This window comes from Bacillus rossius, chromosome 14 (genome assembly GCF_032445375.1).
Source record: "Bacillus rossius redtenbacheri isolate Brsri chromosome 14, Brsri_v3, whole genome shotgun sequence".
Taxonomy (NCBI): domain Eukaryota; kingdom Metazoa; phylum Arthropoda; class Insecta; order Phasmatodea; family Bacillidae; genus Bacillus; species Bacillus rossius.
In genome coordinates this window covers 43,211,374-43,231,433 of record NC_086341.1, presented here as the reverse complement: position 1 = coordinate 43,231,433, position 20,060 = coordinate 43,211,374, and the positions used below count along the sequence as shown (strand labels likewise).

Here is a 20,060-nt window from a genome sequence, read left to right as displayed (position 1 = left end):
GCTTATGACATTTCTCACAAACAAACATTTTACGATATAGGTTCTTGGCACATTCTCTCTTCTCATGCCGTCGAGCATTGCTGCTGTTTGAGAAAATCTTGTCACAGTAACAGCACCGATGTTCGTTAGTTGTTGTCGATTCGGCATCCATTGAAGTCTCCATCGAGGGCGAAACGAAGTTCATCGAGTTTTCCTGCACAGCCAGCACTACCGGGATTAAAGTCTCTTCTGCTGGTGGTATCGCGTCTGTTGAAATCTCCTCCAGTGTTGTCGACGTGGTTGTCAACGGAATCTGCTCCTTCTCCGTCGTAGCTGTCGTAAAGGTTCCGTAGACGATGGTACAACCTCCATCGAGTTCGACGTTAAAGTCGGTAAAGATGCCATCGAGTTCGCAAGAACAGGTAATTACGTGATTAATGCACCAGAAGAAATAAACTAGGTGATCCTTACACCGCCGACGTCAGTAACAAACTGAGCACCCTGCTGTCTAGGACTCGCTTATATACATGCACCGTATGGAATAATACGCTAGTCAAATCAAGAAACATCTACAATAATACTAGAGTCAAAACAACATTAAAAATAGAAGGACCATCAACAAAAAGGAAGCACATTCTGGAAGCACAATAAAAAAAAGGCAGCACATTTGGAAGCACCGACAACGAAAAGGCAGCACATTTGGAAGCACCGACATCTAAAAGACAGCACCGCCATCGAAAAGGCAGCACATTTTGGAAGCACCGACAACGAAAAGGCAGCACCGTCATCGTAAAGACACGGACCGCAAGTCCGGGTCATGTCAATATCAGACATATAGACCATGACACAGTACACACAGGAAACGGATCGTACACACAGTACACCACAGGAAACGAAACGTACACACAGTACACACAGGAAACGGAACGTACACACAGTACACACAGGTAACGGAACGTACACACAGTACACACAGGAAACGGAACGTACACACAGTACACACAGGAAAACGGAACGTACACACAGTACACACAGAAAAACGGAACGTACACACAGTACACACAGAAAACAGAACGTACACACAGTACACACAGGAAACTGAACGTACACACAGTACACACAGAAAACGGAACGTACACACAGGACACACAGGAAACGGAACGTACACACAGTACACACAGAAAACGGAACGTACACACAGTACACACAGGAAACGGAACGTACACACAGTACACACAGGAAACGTAATGATCACACATACAGTAGCGGAAACACACAGGCTTAGTTGGAAATCAGAATACAAGAAATAAAAACATTAAATTTTTACTTTTAATATTTTATTACTTCTCAACATTACACAAATACAAGTAAAAGAAGCCATTATTGTATGTAGCCAGCTTTCCTCAGTTCTTTGAGTATGAAGGATATTTCTTTGATGCACGGATAGTTTCCTGCACAAAGCGAGCCATGTAGAAGTCTTAGCCGGTCAACCAATATGTTTGGATCGTTCCACGATGTATAATCAATCTCTTCTACCACATCTTACTTGCTTGTTTATTATAAATACTTTTAATATCACAATCGTCCCAGTGATCATAATAAGCATTATCAGATTTATTTATTATAACACGACGTTTCCATCGTTTCGGTCTCAGGACATCGTCACATTCTTCGATCTTGTCAGCTCTAGGTGCTTCATCACAGTCTATGCCTTTGTCAACAGCCTCAGAGTCACTGTAACAATCACTGTAGAAGACATCCTCTTCACCCCAGATTACCGTATGAATTCGCTATCGATGATGTCGAAGTTTCTTCATCGTCTTCATGCTTCCTTTTTAGGAGTCCATCATTTTACAAAGAATGGAGGATCTACTGAATATAGGCTTGAATGTATTCTCACTTTTCACGGTGTTGATACTTCCATTAGTTTCAGTCTTCCTGAAGCCCATTAGCAGCCTTCAATTTATGTTCTTCCTCACGATCGGGTGAGCTAATACCATCACGCTCAGGACAAGGAAAATTATTGTCGTAATGCAGATCACTCTTCTTTAGTCTAGTGGATCCATCGGTGTCCTCTATGCCGTAAGTAGGCTTGACTTTACATGTTCTATCATGTCTTTTTAAGCTGTCAATTCGTGTTAACCCCCCCCCACCCCCACCACCACCTGCTACAACGATTACAGCTTAACATGTTGCGTATTGGGTTTCTAGCACAATCATTCTTCTCATGACGTCTAGCATTCCTTCTCATGACAAAATCCTTACCACAGTATATACAGCGGCTTCCTTCCGATTCAGCTGCAGATAACAAACCACGATCCATTGTAGCTTCTGTGACTAATGCCAGATGCAAAATAAGAGTTTTAAATTAGATCCAATACTTAAATAGAAATTTTTTCATATTTCATCAGCGAGAGTTAATTTATCTCATACAAAAGTACTTGCTGCAACTAGTTCTGCTTTTCAACAACAGATGACGTCACGTATTGCTTGCAGGTAAATAATATTTAGTTCTTTAATGCAGGATGCGGGATGCTCACTAACGATCGTAAAAGAAAGATGGCTTCGCTAGACTTCAAGGAAAAGGAAGTTCGTCTTGCATGTTGGTGCTCCACAGATGTCTCATGGCGTAATATTAATTTGACTGAGAAATGATATTTTTTAATTCCACATGATAAAAATATTACAAGTTTTGATTTAGTAGCAGAAATTATCGAATTAAATGTAACTCCAAATAAAATGACATGTCTCATTAAGAGTAAAACTCCTTCATGGAGAGATCGGTTTCTCAGAATAGTCAGATACACTTAAAGAAACCACAGGAATGATTGCAAGAACACGGGAAAAACCATCAAAATATTGACAAAAATAATCAGGAGCACAGGAGAAAACCATCATTATTTTGATAAGAATAATCAGGAGCACACGGAGAAAAAACATCATAATATTGACAAGAATTATCGGGAGCACACGGAGAAAAACCATCATAATATTGACAAGTATAATTAGGAGCACACGGAGAAAACCGACATAAAATTGACAAGAATTATCGGGAGCACACGGAGAAAACCACCACACATTTTCTATGATATCATAAAAATAAAAAATAAAAATTGAAAATAAAAATAAATTAATAAAAAATTTAAAACAAAAAAAAATCTACAAAAAAACACATAAAATTCTGGCTTGTACTAAAACTCTATCTTTGCTCAACAATGATAAGTTTACAAGCTAGCAGAATCTATTTATGTATTTTTTTGTAGATTTTTTTTTTAAATTTTTTATTAATTTTTTTTTATTTTCAATTTTTATTTTTTATTTTTATGATATCATAGAAAATGTGTGGTGGTTTTCTCCGTGTGCTCCCGATAATTCTTGTCAATTTTATGTCGGTTTTCTCCGTGTGCTCCTAATTATACTTGTCAATATTATGATGGTTTTTCTCCGTGTGCTCCCGATAATTCTTGTCAATATTATGATGTTTTTTCTCCGTGTGCTCCTGATTATTCTTATCAAAATAATGATGGTTTTCTCCTGTGCTCCTGATTATTTTTGTCAATATTTTGATGGTTTTTCCCGTGTTCTTGCAATCATTCCTGTGGTTTCTTTAAGTGTATCTGACTATTCTGAGAAACCGATCTCTCCATGAAGGAGTTTTACTCTTAATGAGACATGTCATTTTATTTGGAGTTACATTTAATTCGATAATTTCTGCTACTAAATCAAAACTTGTAATATTTTTATCATGTGGAATTAAAAAATATCATTTCTCAGTCAAATTAATATTACGCCATGAGACATCTGTGGAGCACCAACATGCAAGACGAACTTCCTTTTCCTTGGAGTCTAGCGAAGCCATCTTTCTTTTACGATCGTTAGTGAGCATCCCGCATCCTGCATTAAAGAACTAAATATTATTTACCTGCAAGCAATACGTGACGTCATCTGTTGTTGAAAAGCAGAACTAGTTGCAGCAAGTACTTTTGTATGAGATAAATTAACTCTCGCTGATGAAATATGAAAAAATTTCTATTTAAGTATTGGATCTAATTTAAAACTCTTATTTTGCATCTGGCATTAGTCACAGAAGCTACAATGGATCGTGGTTTGTTATCTGCAGCTGAATCGGAAGGAAGCCGCTGTATATACTGTGGTAAGGATTTTGTCATGAGAAGGAATGCTAGACGTCATGAGAAGAATGATTGTGCTAGAAACCCAATACGCAACATGTTAAGCTGTAATCGTTGTAGCAGGTTGTTAACACGAATTGACAGCTTAAAAAGACATGATAGAACATGTAAAGTCAAGCCTACTTACGGCATAGAGGACACCGATGGATCCACTAGACTAAAGAAGAGTGATCTGCATTACGACAATAATTTTCCTTGTCCTGAACGTGATGGTATTAGCTCACCCGATCGTGAGGAAGAACATAAATTGAAGGCTGCTAATGGCTTCAGGAAGACTGAAACTAATGGAAGTATCAACACCGTGAAAAGTGAGAATACATTCAAGCCTATATTCAGTAGATCCTCCATTCTTTGTAAAAATGATGGACTCCTAAAAAGGAAGCATGAAGACGATGAAGACACTTCGACATCATCGATAGCGAATTCATACGGTAATCTGGGTGAAGAGGATGTCTTCTACAGTGATTGTTACAGTGACTCTGAGGCTGTTGACAAAGGCATAGACTGTGATGAAGCACCTAGAGCTGACAAGATCGAAGAATGTGACGATGTCCTGAGACCGAAACGATGGAAACGTCGTGTTATAATAAATAAATCTGATAATGCTTATTATGATCACTGGGACGATTGTGATATTAAAAGTATTTATAATAAACAAGCAAGTAAGATGGTGGTAGAAGAGATTGATTATACATCGTGGAACGATCCAAACATATTGGTTGACCGGCTAAGACTTCTACATGGCTCGCTTTGTGCAGGAAACTATCCGTGCATCAAAGAAATATCCTTCATACTCAAAGAACTGAGGAAAGCTGGCTACATACAATAATGGCTTCTTTTACTTGTATTTGTGTAATGTTGAGAAGTAATAAAATATTAAAAGTAAAAATTTAATGTTTTTATTTCTTGTATTCTGATTTCCAACTAAGCCTGTGTGTTTCCGCTACTGTATGTGTGATCATTACGTTTCCTGTGTGTACTGTGTGTACGTTCCGTTTCCTGTGTGTACTGTGTGTACGTTCCGTTTTCTGTGTGTACTGTGTGTACGTTCCGTTTCCTGTGTGTCCTGTGTGTACGTTCCGTTTTCTGTGTGTACTGTGTGTACGTTCAGTTTCCTGTGTGTACTGTGTGTACGTTCTGTTTTCTGTGTGTACTGTGTGTACGTTCCGTTTTCTGTGTGTACTGTGTGTACGTTCCGTTTTCTGTGTGTACTGTGTGTACGTTCCGTTTCCTGTGTGTACTGTGTGTACGTTCCGTTACCTGTGTGTACTGTGTGTACGTTCCGTTTCCTGTGTGTACTGTGTGTACGTTTCGTTTCCTGTGTGTACTGTGTGTACGATCCGTTTCCTGTGTGTACTGTGTTCATGGTCTATATGTCTGATATTGACATGACCCGGACTTGCGGTCCGTGTCTTTACGATGACGGTGCTGCCTTTTCGTTGTCGGTGCTTCCAAAATGTGCTGCCTTTTCGATGGCGGTGCTGTCTTTTAGATGTCGGTGCTTCCAAATGTGCTGCCTTTTCGTTGTCGGTGCTTCCAAATGTGCTGCCTTTTTTTATTGTGCTTCCAGAATGTGCTTCCTTTTTGTTGATGGTCCTTCTATTTTTAATGTTGTTTTGACTCTAGTATTATTGTAGATGTTTCTTGATTTGACTAGCGTATTATTCCATACGGTGCATGTATATAAGCGAGTCCTAGACAGCAGGGTGCTCAGTTTGTTACTGACGTCGGCGGTGTAAGGATCACCTAGTTTATTTCTTCTGGTGCATTAATCACGTAATTACCTGTTCTTGCGAACTCGATGGCATCTTTACCGACTTTAACGTCGAACTCGATGGAGGTTGTACCATCGTCTACGGGAACCTTTACGACAGCTACGACGGAGAAGGAGCAGATTCCGTTGACAACCACGTCGACAACACTGGAGGAGATTTCAACAGACGCGATACCACCAGCAGAAGAGACTTTAATCCCGGTAGTGCTGGCTGTGCAGGAAAACTCGATGAACTTCGTTTCGCCCTCGATGGAGACTTCAATGGATGCCGAATCGACAACAACTAACGAACATCGGTGCTGTTACTGTGACAAGATTTTCTCAAACAGCAGCAATGCTCGACGGCATGAGAAGAGAGAATGTGCCAAGAACCTATATCGTAAAATGTTTGTTTGTGAGAAATGTCATAAGCAGTTTGCCAGAAAAGATAATATGAAAACGCACATGAAGACATGTAAAGGTCCTGCTGTGCGGCAGAAAGTAAAGGTTTCGGTGCAACAGCGATGCGTCGATGTTCATAAGAGTATGCCTGGAAATGGTACTACTGTTGCAACGTCCATATCTGGATCGGGTCTGAAAGGTTCGTCTACATCGGCACGGTATCCTTGCAGCTACTGTGATATGTCGTTCACATTTTCCCATGATGCACGAAGACATGAGCGGAGCAAATGCAAAAAGAATCCTTCTCGTATAAAGTTTCGATGTGATGATTGTCATGAATGGTTTACTCGAATTGATAGTTTGCGACGACATGCGAAAATATGTAAAGGTGAAGTCCGTGTGCCTACTGCTGAACTACCTGCAGACATTTCGACTCCTCGCTTTAGATTGAAGGCTCGTGAGCGTACAATCAAAAAAACAGATGCGCAGCAACCGATTGCTATGACGACTGAACATGGACCTAAACCTAAGACTGTGTTCGGAGCATTACAAGTGAACGATAATGGTTTCTACTTGGCGCAGACTGCATTTCGTGGAACGTTGAAAGACTACTATTATCTAAATACGTTCGGTGAGTCGAAGGATATTTGTACTTTTCTTGATGATATCAGACAGGACATAATCAATCAGCTTACTGATGACGTAGCAACAAACGGACCATTAAAATATAACTTGTGGTTGGACTGTCTATATGGAAAGCCATATCCGTTAGATGACAAAGTGAAAAAGTGTGCATTCAAGACATCGGCTACAGAAATTTACAGTTCTAACGATGTGAAGCAAACTGTTAAACACGGTATCCAGAAACTCTGTCAAGAAGAGGAGAACTATGTCAGTAAAGGATCTGGTTGGACTCTGTCTAGTATAAACCGATTGGAGCTAAGAATAAGTCATTTCACACCGATGCGGAACTAAATGAATGATTATAAATTTGCTAGCTTTCGTAAGTGATCCTGTAGTAGAATAGAAATTATGTAATAAATATTCTGTTTGTAAAAGAACTTGCGGTGTTTAATTCCTCGAACCTGATACTATTATGTTAAATTGATGTTATATTTAATTTTTTTGTATCGGCCAGGGGTCGAACCAATGATAGGAACTAACCGGGTCAATCAGTATATTGATTGCAAATTTATTTAATAAATTTTGGAACTTTTCCCGAATTTCTAGCTAAATAATTACGGATTTTCAAGATGGCGGCCAAATTTCAAGATGGCGGGCACCTTAGTAATAAATGATTACTGCACTCTATCGGGTAAGAGTTAAACTAACATGGCGTCAGCGCACTCTAGCCGAAGATACAATGATGATGGCTTCCAGCATCGAAGACAAGATGGCGGACATGACGTCATACTAGGTGAATATATATATATGCTTTGAAAAAAGTGGTGGGAGTCAGTATGCCAGCGCCCTCCACGAGGGAATGATCGTATGTCATTTTTATTTTTTTTGCCCTCACCGGGTTTGAACCGAGGACTCTGAGCTCCGTGTCGTAAAGTACATTTTTATAAATAATTTATTAAATTTTTATTAAATGAATTTTTTATAATTTTTAAATTTTTTTTTCATTAAAATCGGATAATAAATAAAAAAGTTAAAGATGGCGGCCGTAACAAAATTTGCAACGGTGACATCATCATCCAATATGGTTGCCATGACATCCTTATTTTCAAGGTCGGCGGCTTATAAGCGGCTAGCTCTTAGGAGTTTTCGTTTTTTCTAGGGCAAAGCGACTTTTGAGGATTTTCGAAATCCTAATTTTTGAACTGTGGAATTATTTGAGATTTTTTGGCGAAAATTTTTTTCAAAAAAATTGAAATTTTGGCGATTTTTGAGGAATTTTGGGCAATTTTTGCCCAATTTTGGTCATTTTTGGCGATTTTTGAGGATCAAATTCCAGGTCATGGTCAAAGGTCAAGGTCAAGGTCATCCAAGATGGCCGCTGTGACGTCAGAGGTCGGTCGGTCATTGACCCCACCACACACCACAACCTGAATCCTGTTTCCGGAGCCCCTATTATATACTACTATCATGATTGATTGATTGTTACACTTGCGATTGGGTTTCGGCCCTGTTGCAAGGAGTCACCCCCTAACCCCCCCCCCCCCCCAACCCCAAAAAAAATTTCTGAATTCACTTCTAGTCCTTTCCTCTTCTCACATCCAGTTATCTTTCTCTCAATCCTATTCCACTCCTTCCCTGACCTCACCAGGAATAATTGCCTTCCTCTTTACGTTCTTCTCCTCTCTCTCTGAATCTTCCACCCATGATACCTCCTCTCTCTATGCATCCCTATGTTCAACCTGTCTACCAGCATCCCCCAGCCCCCCTCGCCCCTTGTAAACTTCTCCAATCTCTCTACTAAACTAACAAAAAGGTAACACTTCAAAAAAATTGGTTGTCTGTAAAGTCGGGTTACGGACGTTAGTTTAACGAGGCAACGTCATAACAAAACATTGATGAAATGATTGCATACTTTTATTAATAAAATTGAATCATTTTTATAGAATTGTCTCTATTTTGTATGTATACAAAGAAGAAGTGAAATGAAATCTACAATTTAATTGATAAATTTACTTTTATTTGCACTCATTAATTCAAATATGTTTATTACTTTAACGAAGAGATTATTTTAACTATAACTTTTATACATGTTTGCTAATTAACTTCTTCCAATCTGTGTTATTCTGTTAAGGATAGGACGATGATAGGAAAAGTAGGAAACGAATGGGAGTGTTTCAAGTTTAATGTGCCTCGAAAAAGTCAAATCGATGGTTGTTCCAATCGAGTGGAAGAGAGATAGATGCGGCGCAAGCGTGCAATGAGCGTAACGGGACACAGCGTAAATGGACAATGTGCTAAAAGGGACCATTTTTCGTGCTTGCAGCCGGCGTTCATCTATTATTAGACGTTGTCACGTCAAAAATATTACAATTTGCAATAAAATGTCACTGAGTAATGTTTCATAATAACTTTTACCCAAAAACGTGTTTGTGGGTAAACACCCATTACATTAGCAAAAGGTTTATCATTGAAAATAATAATTTTTTTTTTGAACCTGGCTTGGGTATAAAACAAACTGAAGTTAATTTGACTTTTACATCATGCCAGGAAAATAAACACCCAATTTTTTTGAAGTGACATCCCTTAAGACACAGTGGCTATGGAGAGTTTTGGTGGGAGAAATATAATTGCACTCAAAACGGCCTTATTAGTCGTATGAAAAAAAAAAACGGTTTTATGTTTCCTTTATGAGAGACGAATGATGTGAATAACTTATAACCATGTCCTCTGGGAGGTTTTTTTAGTGCCTGATGTTGCCTGGTTCAATACTCACATCGCCAAGTATCTCACAATAATTTTGGAAAATGTAATAAATGTTGGTTTTTGTCCCTCAGCTGGCCCTCGCTAAGTGCCAGAATACTACAATTGGAATTCCTGGTAGAATCAGAGGGATTTCTGGAGGAGAAATGAAAAGGTTATCCTTCGCTTCAGAGGTAAGAACACATTATAAATCCACTTTATTTGCCACAGCAAATTGTGTATGTTTTCTGAGCAACTTTAATTTCCTGTCAATGCTCCATCGTAAAACTATGCCACAACAGAGCATCCATGTTGTGGCAACTGGGTTCTGTTAATCTGAATTTAAAATTCTGCTACCACCATTTTTAGAATGGAAACGGAATTTTTTGATTTTATGATCAAATCTGTTTATATTTTTCATGCGTGACAGATTAATACTTAAGCTATATTCTTAGCAAGAATCCCGGTTAATACTTATTCATGTATTGTATTGCTTCCATAACTTTGTGCTTTCGCTAAATATTAAATAAATGTTAGTGTTTTCGTCAATTAAAGTTGTATTTATAAAACATTTTTTTAAGAACCACTAGCTCAAAATATTTTGTAAATAGCATCTGCTAACAGAATGGAATCGTGTGGAATTAGATATTTAATTTACAGTTTGTGTTTGCCGTTCAACGATAGTCTGTTCAATTTTAGGTTATTATTTATTTATAAAGAAACTAATTATATTATGGTTAAATCATGGTTTTGAAAAAAAAAAGTTTATAAATCGTAGCATATTATGTTAATCTTTCGTTCAAAGCAACATAAAGAGTTTATATCAAACTTCAAGGGCCACATCATTAAAAGTAATTGTGTGATGCTAGGTTATTAAAATTTTAATAGCCGTCATAAACATATATATCTATTCATAAACAGGGTCAAAATATTAATTAGTAATATATAGATGGTAAAGCAAGTAAATAAATAAGGGGTCGTCCATTAATCACGTGATGTTTTTTTAGCAAATTTTTAACCCCCCCTATCCCGTAGTGATTTGTGGTGAGGTTTTAGACAACCCTTCCCCCCCACGGCCAATAAATCACGTGTATTTTTTTGGTACAAAATATTTTTTAAAATTTCAGAATTTTATCTTTAAATACAGGTATAATCTAATTTAATTCTGGAAAATTAAGCACAGCATGTATTCGGCGCCAAAATCACAGTCTAACTGGCGACTGGCAAGCCGAGCCGGGTGGTTCATGTTGCGGCGGGCGGGGATATTGTTGCCTGGCTACGGCGAGTAAAGGTCACGCGTCGCATTTCGGTTTAGTAGAAAACGCGCGAAAATAATAAATACACGTGATATATCTCTACACCCCTCCTCCCCCCTTGTGATATTTCGTGATTTTTCCCGAATTTCCCCCCCCCCCCCCTCTTTCGAGCATCACGTGATTAATGGACGATCCCTAATATATGTGTAAACTGCAAAGTATTGAAATGAAGGTCAAGGGTATCGGAACTAACAGGGGATGAGCTTGAGGAACTATGTTTCGGAACGCATGATGCGTGATGGTGCGGCGGTGCGCAGGTGCTGACGAACCCGCCGCTCATGTTCTGCGACGAGCCCACCTCCGGCCTGGACGCCTTCATGGCGCAGAACGTGGTGTCCGTGCTGAAGAGCATGGCGCAGAAGGGCAAGACAGTGGTGTGCACCATCCACCAGCCGTCCTCAGAGGTGTTCGCGCTGTTCGACAAGGTGCTGCTCATGGCGGAGGGCCGCGTCGCCTTCCTGGGCTCCGCCGCGGAGGCCTGCCTCTTCTTCAGGAAGTGAGTGGCTGCCTCTCCTCCTGTGCCTCTTCTTCAGGAAGTGAGTGCCTTCCTTTCCTCCTCTTCAGGAAGTGAGTGGCTGCCTTTCCTCTAGTGCATCTTCTTCAGGAAGTGAGTGGCGGCCTTTCCTCTAGTGCCTCTTCTTCAGAAAGTGAGTGCCTTCCTTTCCTCTAGTGCCTCTTCTTCAGGAAGTGAGTGGCTGCCTCTCCTCCAGTGCCTCTTCTTCAGGAAGTGAGTGGCTGCCTCTCCTCTAGTGCCTCTTCTTCAGGAAGTGAGTGGCTGCCTCTCCTCCTGTGCCTCTTCTTCAGGAAGTGAGTGGCTGCCTTTCCTCCAGTGCCTCTTCTTCAGGAAGTGAGTGGCTGCCTTTCCTCTAGTGCCTCTTCTTCAGGAAGTGAGTGGCTGCCTCTCCTCTAGTGCCTCTTCTTCAGGAAGTGAGTGGCTGCCTTTCCTCCAGTGCCTCTTCTTCAGGAAGTGAGTGGCTGCCTTTCCTCTAGTGCCTCTTCTTCAGAAAGTGAGTGCCTTCCTTTCCTCTAGTGCCTCTTCTTCAGGAAGTGAGTGGCTGCCTTTCCTCCAGTGCCTCTTCTTCAGGAAGTGAGTAGCTGCCTGCCAGCCTTTGTTTCCTACGATCTGGAAACTAGTCAACATAAGTGTAAACTGCTTTTTTCCAGTAAGTGAATCGTCGCTTTTGACGACCCTGAGCCCTGGCGCCGGACCGGCTAAAACATACTACTACTATCATGTTATACCATTTGTACGAAAGAACTACTAAACTGATTTTATTTAAAATATAATTTTCGCACTACTTTTGTCTTATTTTAACTCTGCTTTTAGTTAGTTTTATTTACAGTTGTTTGAGGTCCCTATATATGGTTCATTGTTCCACAGATTAATGGATATCTTTTTTTTAATGATTTTTAGTGTGTGCATTTATAAGTAATGAGGTCATGTGTTAGTTATAGAAAAATGAGTGGAACCTAAAACCTTCACTCATTGGAGGAAAAATAGGCAAAAAAAAGTGAGAGGCAGCAAGAATAGACCAAATGTAGCATTTAGATTTATTTAAAAAAAATACTAACTTAATACCTACTAAGATAAAAAAAATGAATATAGTTTATTTAAAATATATGTTATTTGAAAACTAAAAAATAATTTTGCTTGTGCTTGCGTACGCTCGTTAAGGAATACTTACTGGGCGTAATAAAATCTACTTTAATCTTGCATGCACATAATTAATTAAAAATAAATAATTAAATGACTGGAGTGGTATTATAAATACAGCTCGTAAAATATGAATTCAATCGAATAAAAAAAATTGAAGTTAATTCTCAGTGTCCAATATTAATATAAACATGTCTAAAATTAATTATTTAATTTAGTAAAATAACCGAAATAATTCTAATTAATATGGAAAATCTATAAATATGTTGAATGTATATTCTAAATATTTAGTGTTCATTATTTACAAATAATAATGTAAAAATTTAAAATTAATATCAAAAACTAGTTATACATACGGGAACATAACACCACGGGTGTAAAAATACTTTTAAAAAGTCTATAAACACAATTTATGCCACTAATATTCACAATAAAAAAATTGGTTGTCTGTAAAGTCGTTTTACGGAAGATAGTTTAACGTGACAACATCATAACAAAACATTGATGAAATGAATGCATACTTTTATGAATGAAATGGAATAATTTTTATTGACTTGATGTAGGCTTTTGGACATACGCCATTGCTTAGCAAATGTATGTCTGCAGAAGAAAACTACAAAAAAACACAAATGACAAAAACACAAATTAAGCAAAAATTGCTGTTGTCAGGATTTAAACGCCACACAATATTCCACAACAGGAATATGGTCAAAAAACAAGGAAAAAACAAAGAAAAATGGCCTAACAGAACGAAAAAAAAACCACAAATGATGACAGCACAAAAATTCCGAACCCAAAAAATTCAACACAACAGTTGAAACGAGAAAAAAAACACAGCAAAACGAAAAGACGAAACAAACACAATTGTTTAAAAAAAAAAAAAAAAAAAAAAAGAGAAACGAAAAAACCCCCACAAATGATGACAGCACAAAAAATATTGAACCCAAAAAATTCAGCACAACAGTCAAAACGAGACAAAAACACGACCAAACGAATAATTGAATTATCACTATTTTGTATGGATACAAAGAAGGAGTGAAATAAAATCTATAATTTAAATGATAAATTTACTTTTATTTGCACTCATTAATTCAAATATGTTTATTACTTTAACGAAGAGATTATTGTAAATATAACTTTTATACATGTTTGCTATTTAATTTTTTACAATCTGTGTTATTCTGTTAAGGATAGGACGATGATAGGAAACGTAGGAAACCAACGGGAGTGTTTAAAGTTTCATGTGCATCAAAAAAGTCAAATCGATGGTTGTTCCAATCGAGTGGAAAAGAGATAGATGCGACACAAGCGTACAATGAGCGTAACGGAACACGGAGTAACGTGTGCGTAACGGGACACTAATTCGTGCGTGCAGCCGGCGATCATCGATTTATTAGACGTAACGTCAAAAAATTTTTTTTAAATGATACGGAGTAATATTAAAAAGTATAAGATTTCAAACCACACACATAATTAGTATTTTTAAGTAAAAGTTTTTTTTTTATTCTGTAAAGATTACGTTGCATGGTGCGCGCACATGGTAAGGTTTCACTGTCATCCTTTTTTTTCGTGACGCACCTAAAGAAGTATGGATGGAAGGATGTGATCGAAAGGAGAATGCAGGGTTGTTAGCAGTTCGCGATGACGCGTGCCTCAGGCTGGGCGCCGCTTGCCCCACCAACTACAACCCAGCCGACTTCTTCATCCAGCTGCTGGCGGTTATCCCGTCGCGCGAGGACGCCTGCAAGGAGACCATCGAGCTCATCTGCGACAACTTCCAGGCGTCCGACATCGGCGCGAACCTGCACGACGTCACCCGGCCCAAGCTCTACCAGGTGGGGTCGTCCTCTCCTCCACCTCTCCTCCCACTCCTCCCACTCCCCAAACTTTCCCCTCCCCCTCCTCTTAGTCAACCTAACATTTACCAACATCCTCAATCACAAACCAAACGACTAGAGGTGTACTATCTGACAACCACACCAACAACCCTCCTCCCGGTCAACCAACCATTTTCATTTTCCAACTTCCTCAATCACGAACCAGACGACTAGAGGTGTACTACCTGGCAACCACACCAACAACCCTCCTTCCAGTCAACCTACCATTTTAATTTACCAACTTCCTCAATCACAAACCTGACGACTAGAGGTGTACTACCTGACAACCACACCAACCACCCTACTCCCAGTCAACCTACCATTTTCATTTTCCAACTTCCTCAATCACGAACCAAACGACTAGAAGTGTACTACCTGACAACCACACCAAAAACCCTCCTCCCAGTCAACCTACCTTGTACCAACTTCCTCGATCACAAACCAAACGACTAGAGGTGTACTACCTGGCAACCACACCAACAACCCTCCTCCCAGTCAACCTACCATTTTACAACTTCCTCGATCACAACCCAAACGACTAGAGGTGTACTACCTGACTTCCACACCAACAACACTCCTCCCAGTCAACCTACCATTTTCCAACTTCATCGATCACAAACCAAACGACTAGAGGTGTAATACCTGGCAACCACAACAACAACCCTCCTCCCAGTCAACCTACCATTTCCAACTTCCTCAATCACAAACCAAACTACTAGAGGTGTACTTCCTGACAACCACACTAACAACCCTCCTCCCAGTCAACCTACCATTTTACAACTTCCTCAATCACAAACCAAACGACTAGATGTGTACTACCTGACAACCACACTAACAACCCTCTTCCCAGTCAACCTACCATTTTACAACTTGCTCAATCACAAACCAAACGACTATAGGTGTACTACCTGGCAACCACACCAACAACCCTCCTCCCAGTCAACCTACCATGTTCCAACTTCATCGATCACAAACCAAACGACTAGAGGTGTAATACCTGGCAACCACACCAAAAACCCTCCTCCCAGTCAACCTACCATTTTCCAACTTCCTCAATCACAAAACAAACACTAGAAGTGTACTACCTGACAACCACACTAACAACCCTCCTCCCAGTCAACCTACTATTTTCCAACTTCATCGATCACAAACCAAACGACTATAGGTGTAATACCTGGCAACCACACTGACAACCCTCCTCCCATTCAACTTACCATTTTCCAACTTCCTCGATCACAACCCAAACGACTAGAGGTGTAATACCTGGCAACCACACCAAAAACCCTCCTCTCAGTCAACCTACCATTTTCCAACTTCCTCAATCACAAAACAAACACTAGAGGTGTACTACCTGGCAACCACACCAACAACCCTCCTCCCAGTCAACCTACGTGCACGTCCATACATATGCATAAGCGCATTCAAACGCATATTTATATGAGCATGCATACGGATATGCGCAAGTATATGTATATTCTCATACAAATGCTTATGCGCATACCTATATATCGCATACATACGCATATGATCATATAAAGCCATTTTGTATATGAATATGTGCATGCATATGCATATGTACACACATAAGCATATGCGCATACACACGCATATCGCATACATTCACATATGTGCATGCATACACACATACACATGCATATTCTTATGAAAATACAAATTTATTTGAATATGTGCATACATAATGCATATGCCAATGCTCATAAAAACGCTTATGTGTATACATATACATACATATATGCATACATACGAAATGTGCATACATAAGCACATGCATATTATCATACAAATGCTTATGCGCATACATACGCATATGCGGATGCATACACATTCAGATGGCAGCACCGTGGTTACACATTTCCCGCTCCATTCCCCGAGTTGACTCCCGTACCGAAAGATGAGATGTCACACTTCGGAAGGTAACAGAAATGTAGTCATCTTGGATTTGACCTTGACATTTGACCCCGGCGGTCATTTTGTTTTTCTAGAACATCCGGTCATTTCGTCTGACCACCCAGTATATGAATAAAGTATGTAGGTATGGGGACTGGGGTGTTATATAATTTATTTTATTATTTATGATGCCATAAATCAAAATGGCGGAATGTTCTGGAAAATAAAATGGCGGAATGTTCTAGAAAAACAAAATTATGGCATGTTATATTAAAAACAAAATGTTATATAAACATGTATATAACTTATATAAACTTATATTATTTATGATGACATAAATCAAAATGGCAGAATGTTCTGAAAAACAAAATGGCGGAATGTTCTAGAAAAACAAAATTATGGAATGTTCTTGAAAAACAAAATGGCTGCCGGGGTCAAAGATCAAGGTCAAATCCAAGATGGCCGCCGGAAGTGGTGTAATCCAAGATGGCTGCCTCGAATCCCCTGTCCCCGAACATGCTGTATCCATCTACTGCCCCCGGCCAGATGAAGGAGCTGATGAACGGCGGCGGGATCTACCCGGAGGCCGAGGTGGCGCAGAGACGCCGCTCGCCCTACAAGGCGTCCTGGTGGGCGCAGATGCGCGCCGTGCTCTGGCGGTCCTGGCTCTGCGCCATGAAGGAGCCCATCCTCATCAAAGTGCGCATCCTGCAGACCGTGGTGAGCGCCTCTCTCCTCCCTGCCGCGCACTCTCTGTGCTCTTACAAGGTGCTTCCTTGGGAACTCGGTTGCAGTGGCGTAGCTAAGGTGACTGACGCCCCTGGCCAAACTTGAAAATGGCGCCCCCTCTTGGATTATAGGAGAGAGGGGGAGGGTTCAGTAACCGTGAAACCCTGGCGGGGGCCATCTCTGCCACCCGCTTGCTACGCCACTGCTCAGTTGCCAACGATATCACCGTGTGCTGACTCGTGGCGTGGCGTGCGCAGATGGTGGCGCTGGTGATCGGCCTGGTGTACTTCAACCAGAAGATGGACCAGGACGGCGTGATGAACATCAACGGCGCTCTCTTCTTGTTCCTCACCAACATGACGTTCCAGAACCTCTTCGCCGTCATCAACGTGAGTCGCACGACAGATGTTTGTTCGACCACCGGAAGGTTTGCCAATACATACACCACCCCGCTAAATATGTTGTCAGTATAGAACGCAATCAACATTTTGCCAATAAAGCCCCTACCAAATATTTTGTCAATATAGACCCCACGAAATATACTGTCAATATACCACCCTGTAAAATATTTTGTTAATGTAGAATCCTCAAATATTTTGTCAATATAGACCCCACGAAATATTCTGTCAATATATAGACCCTTGCAATGATTTTGTCAATGTAAGCCCCACCAAATATTTTGTCAGTATAGCCCCTACTAAATATTTTGTTACTATAGAATCCTCAAATATTTGACATTATAGATCCCACGGAATATACTGTCAATATAGACCCTAACAATGATTTTGTCAGTGTAAGCTCCTCCAAATATTTTGTCAATATAAGCCCCACCAAATGTTTTATTAATATAAACTCACCAAATATTTTGCTAGTATTGATCCCAAGTAATATATTGTCAAATTAGACACTAACCAATATCTTATCACTGTAAGCCCCACCAAATATTTTGTCAGTGTAGACGACACAAAATATTTCGTCAGTTTAAGCCCTACCAGTCCTTCCAGAATATTTGATTAATAAATACCCCTCCAAATATTTGGTTAATATAAGGCCCACAAAATATGTTGTCAATATAGATTACACTAAAATTTTTGTTTATGCAGAAACACTAAATATATTGTTAGAATAGACCCTGAACATACTTGGTATAAGCTCCACAAAGTATTCTCTTAATATAGACCCCAAAAATATTTTGGGGCAATGACAAAATAGTTTCAAAGTATGCACAAAATATAAATAATTACTGACATAAAATTTGTTTGTCACTATTTAGCCCCATAAATGTATTTAAAAATAAATATTTTGCTTTTAAAGAGTATTTATTAGGGAATTGCTTGGACTTAATATTTTGTGTGAGCTTCATTTTTTCACAGAATAACGGAAAATTCCCAATTTATTTTAACATTTATTGTAGTAGAACTATTCCGTAAGTACTGTGTGAAAATTGTTTCTGGTGTAAGTCATATTTATTAATGGTTGTTTTGACTTAAATGGACACTAAAAACTAATTAAGGGGTTAAATTAGTATTTCGGGCACAGAGTTCACCAGGATAATCGTAGAGAAGCCAGCCGCCATCTTGGATTGTGGCATCACAGCGGCCATCTGGATGGCCTTGACGGTGAACTTTGACTTTGACCTCGGCCGCTCCTTATTGCATGACCTTGACCCCGACCGCAAACTTATATTCCGCCATTTTTACATTACATCCGCCATTTTGTTTTCTATAACTGTCCGCCATCTTGTTTTCGTATGATAGCGTTCGCCATCTTAGATTATTTACTGTACGCCATGATGTTTTCGTTTGCTGGAGGTCGCCAAATCGGATGACGTTATGTTTACCATCGTTGTTTATGCTGGTTTTTCATAGGGCGAGCCAGCGTCGCTTTGTCTCGAGCAAGTCAGGTCGATTTACCATTACCTATCAATATTACTATACACTTATATATATTTAAATTTTTTATACAAAATACATTGGAAGCAAGTTGATTGGAACCACGACAAAATGTACCTCACGTATGGAAAACTTACACATTTGACCACAGCCATTTAAAAACACAAAAGACTAAGAATTAAATATATTATAGGTAGAACAAACACAAATTCTGACTTGTAATTTTTTTTTTAATACGAAGGAGTTATAGGAGCACCTGTTGTAAGCCGATCAAACATATTTTTTCCCTTTTGAAAATCAGCTGCCATGAAATAGTTTGTAATACCACAATAAATATATTGTACATTTCTAAAACGTATTTCAGTGATTAATTTTTTCTTTGTGACATACGTTTTCCGATATAATAATGAATGTTTCTTAAGAAAAAATGGCTTATAGGCCTATATTAGTATTTTAACTGATGTTTTCTTTCAAGCAAAAATTTTTTTAAACCACGAAATAGATAATCTGAAACTAACAAATTGACTTTATTTTGTTTTATCGTGGTTATTACGTGCGTAGTTGATACTGGAAAGCTATTCAACTTTATCGGATGAGATGTGACAACACAAAGAATGAATTCCCTTGTAAGAATCCGGACCCTGTATTGCTGCGAGCATAATTCTGTGGTGATACAGTTGTTTCAAGGTGAACGTATCAATGCACACGAGAGAGTGTGTATTGTGTGTCCAGTGTGAGTATTGTGTGTGTGTGCTGTTTGTACTATTGTGAGTACTATGTGTCTAGTGTGTGTACTGTGTGTCCAGTGTGTGTACCCGGTGTACTGTGCGTGGACTATGTGTGTACTGAAACCCAATACATCAAACAAAATCACTCGATACAATAGAAATAAAATGATTTGTATCCAAACGTAATTAAATAAATAAAATGAAGTAAAAGAACCACCATAAAGCATCAAAAGAACCCATTTATAACGAAATAAATGTACTTTAATACA

At 39.2% G+C, this 20,060-nt stretch overlaps 1 protein-coding gene across 1 annotated transcript in view; it reads left to right on the top strand.

Moving 5' to 3' along the window:
- The window catches only part of LOC134538831 (protein white-like), a 180,313-nt gene that overhangs the window by 147,374 nt on the left and 12,879 nt on the right, over positions 1–20,060 (top strand). Inside the window, exons 5-9 of the mRNA XM_063380353.1 lie at positions 9,783–9,881; positions 11,261–11,499; positions 14,315–14,492; positions 16,989–17,162; positions 17,429–17,560. Coding sequence (XP_063236423.1) covers positions 9,783–9,881; positions 11,261–11,499; positions 14,315–14,492; positions 16,989–17,162; positions 17,429–17,560 — 822 coding nt within the window. The remainder of the gene's footprint in view (positions 1–9,782; positions 9,882–11,260; positions 11,500–14,314; positions 14,493–16,988; positions 17,163–17,428; positions 17,561–20,060) is intronic.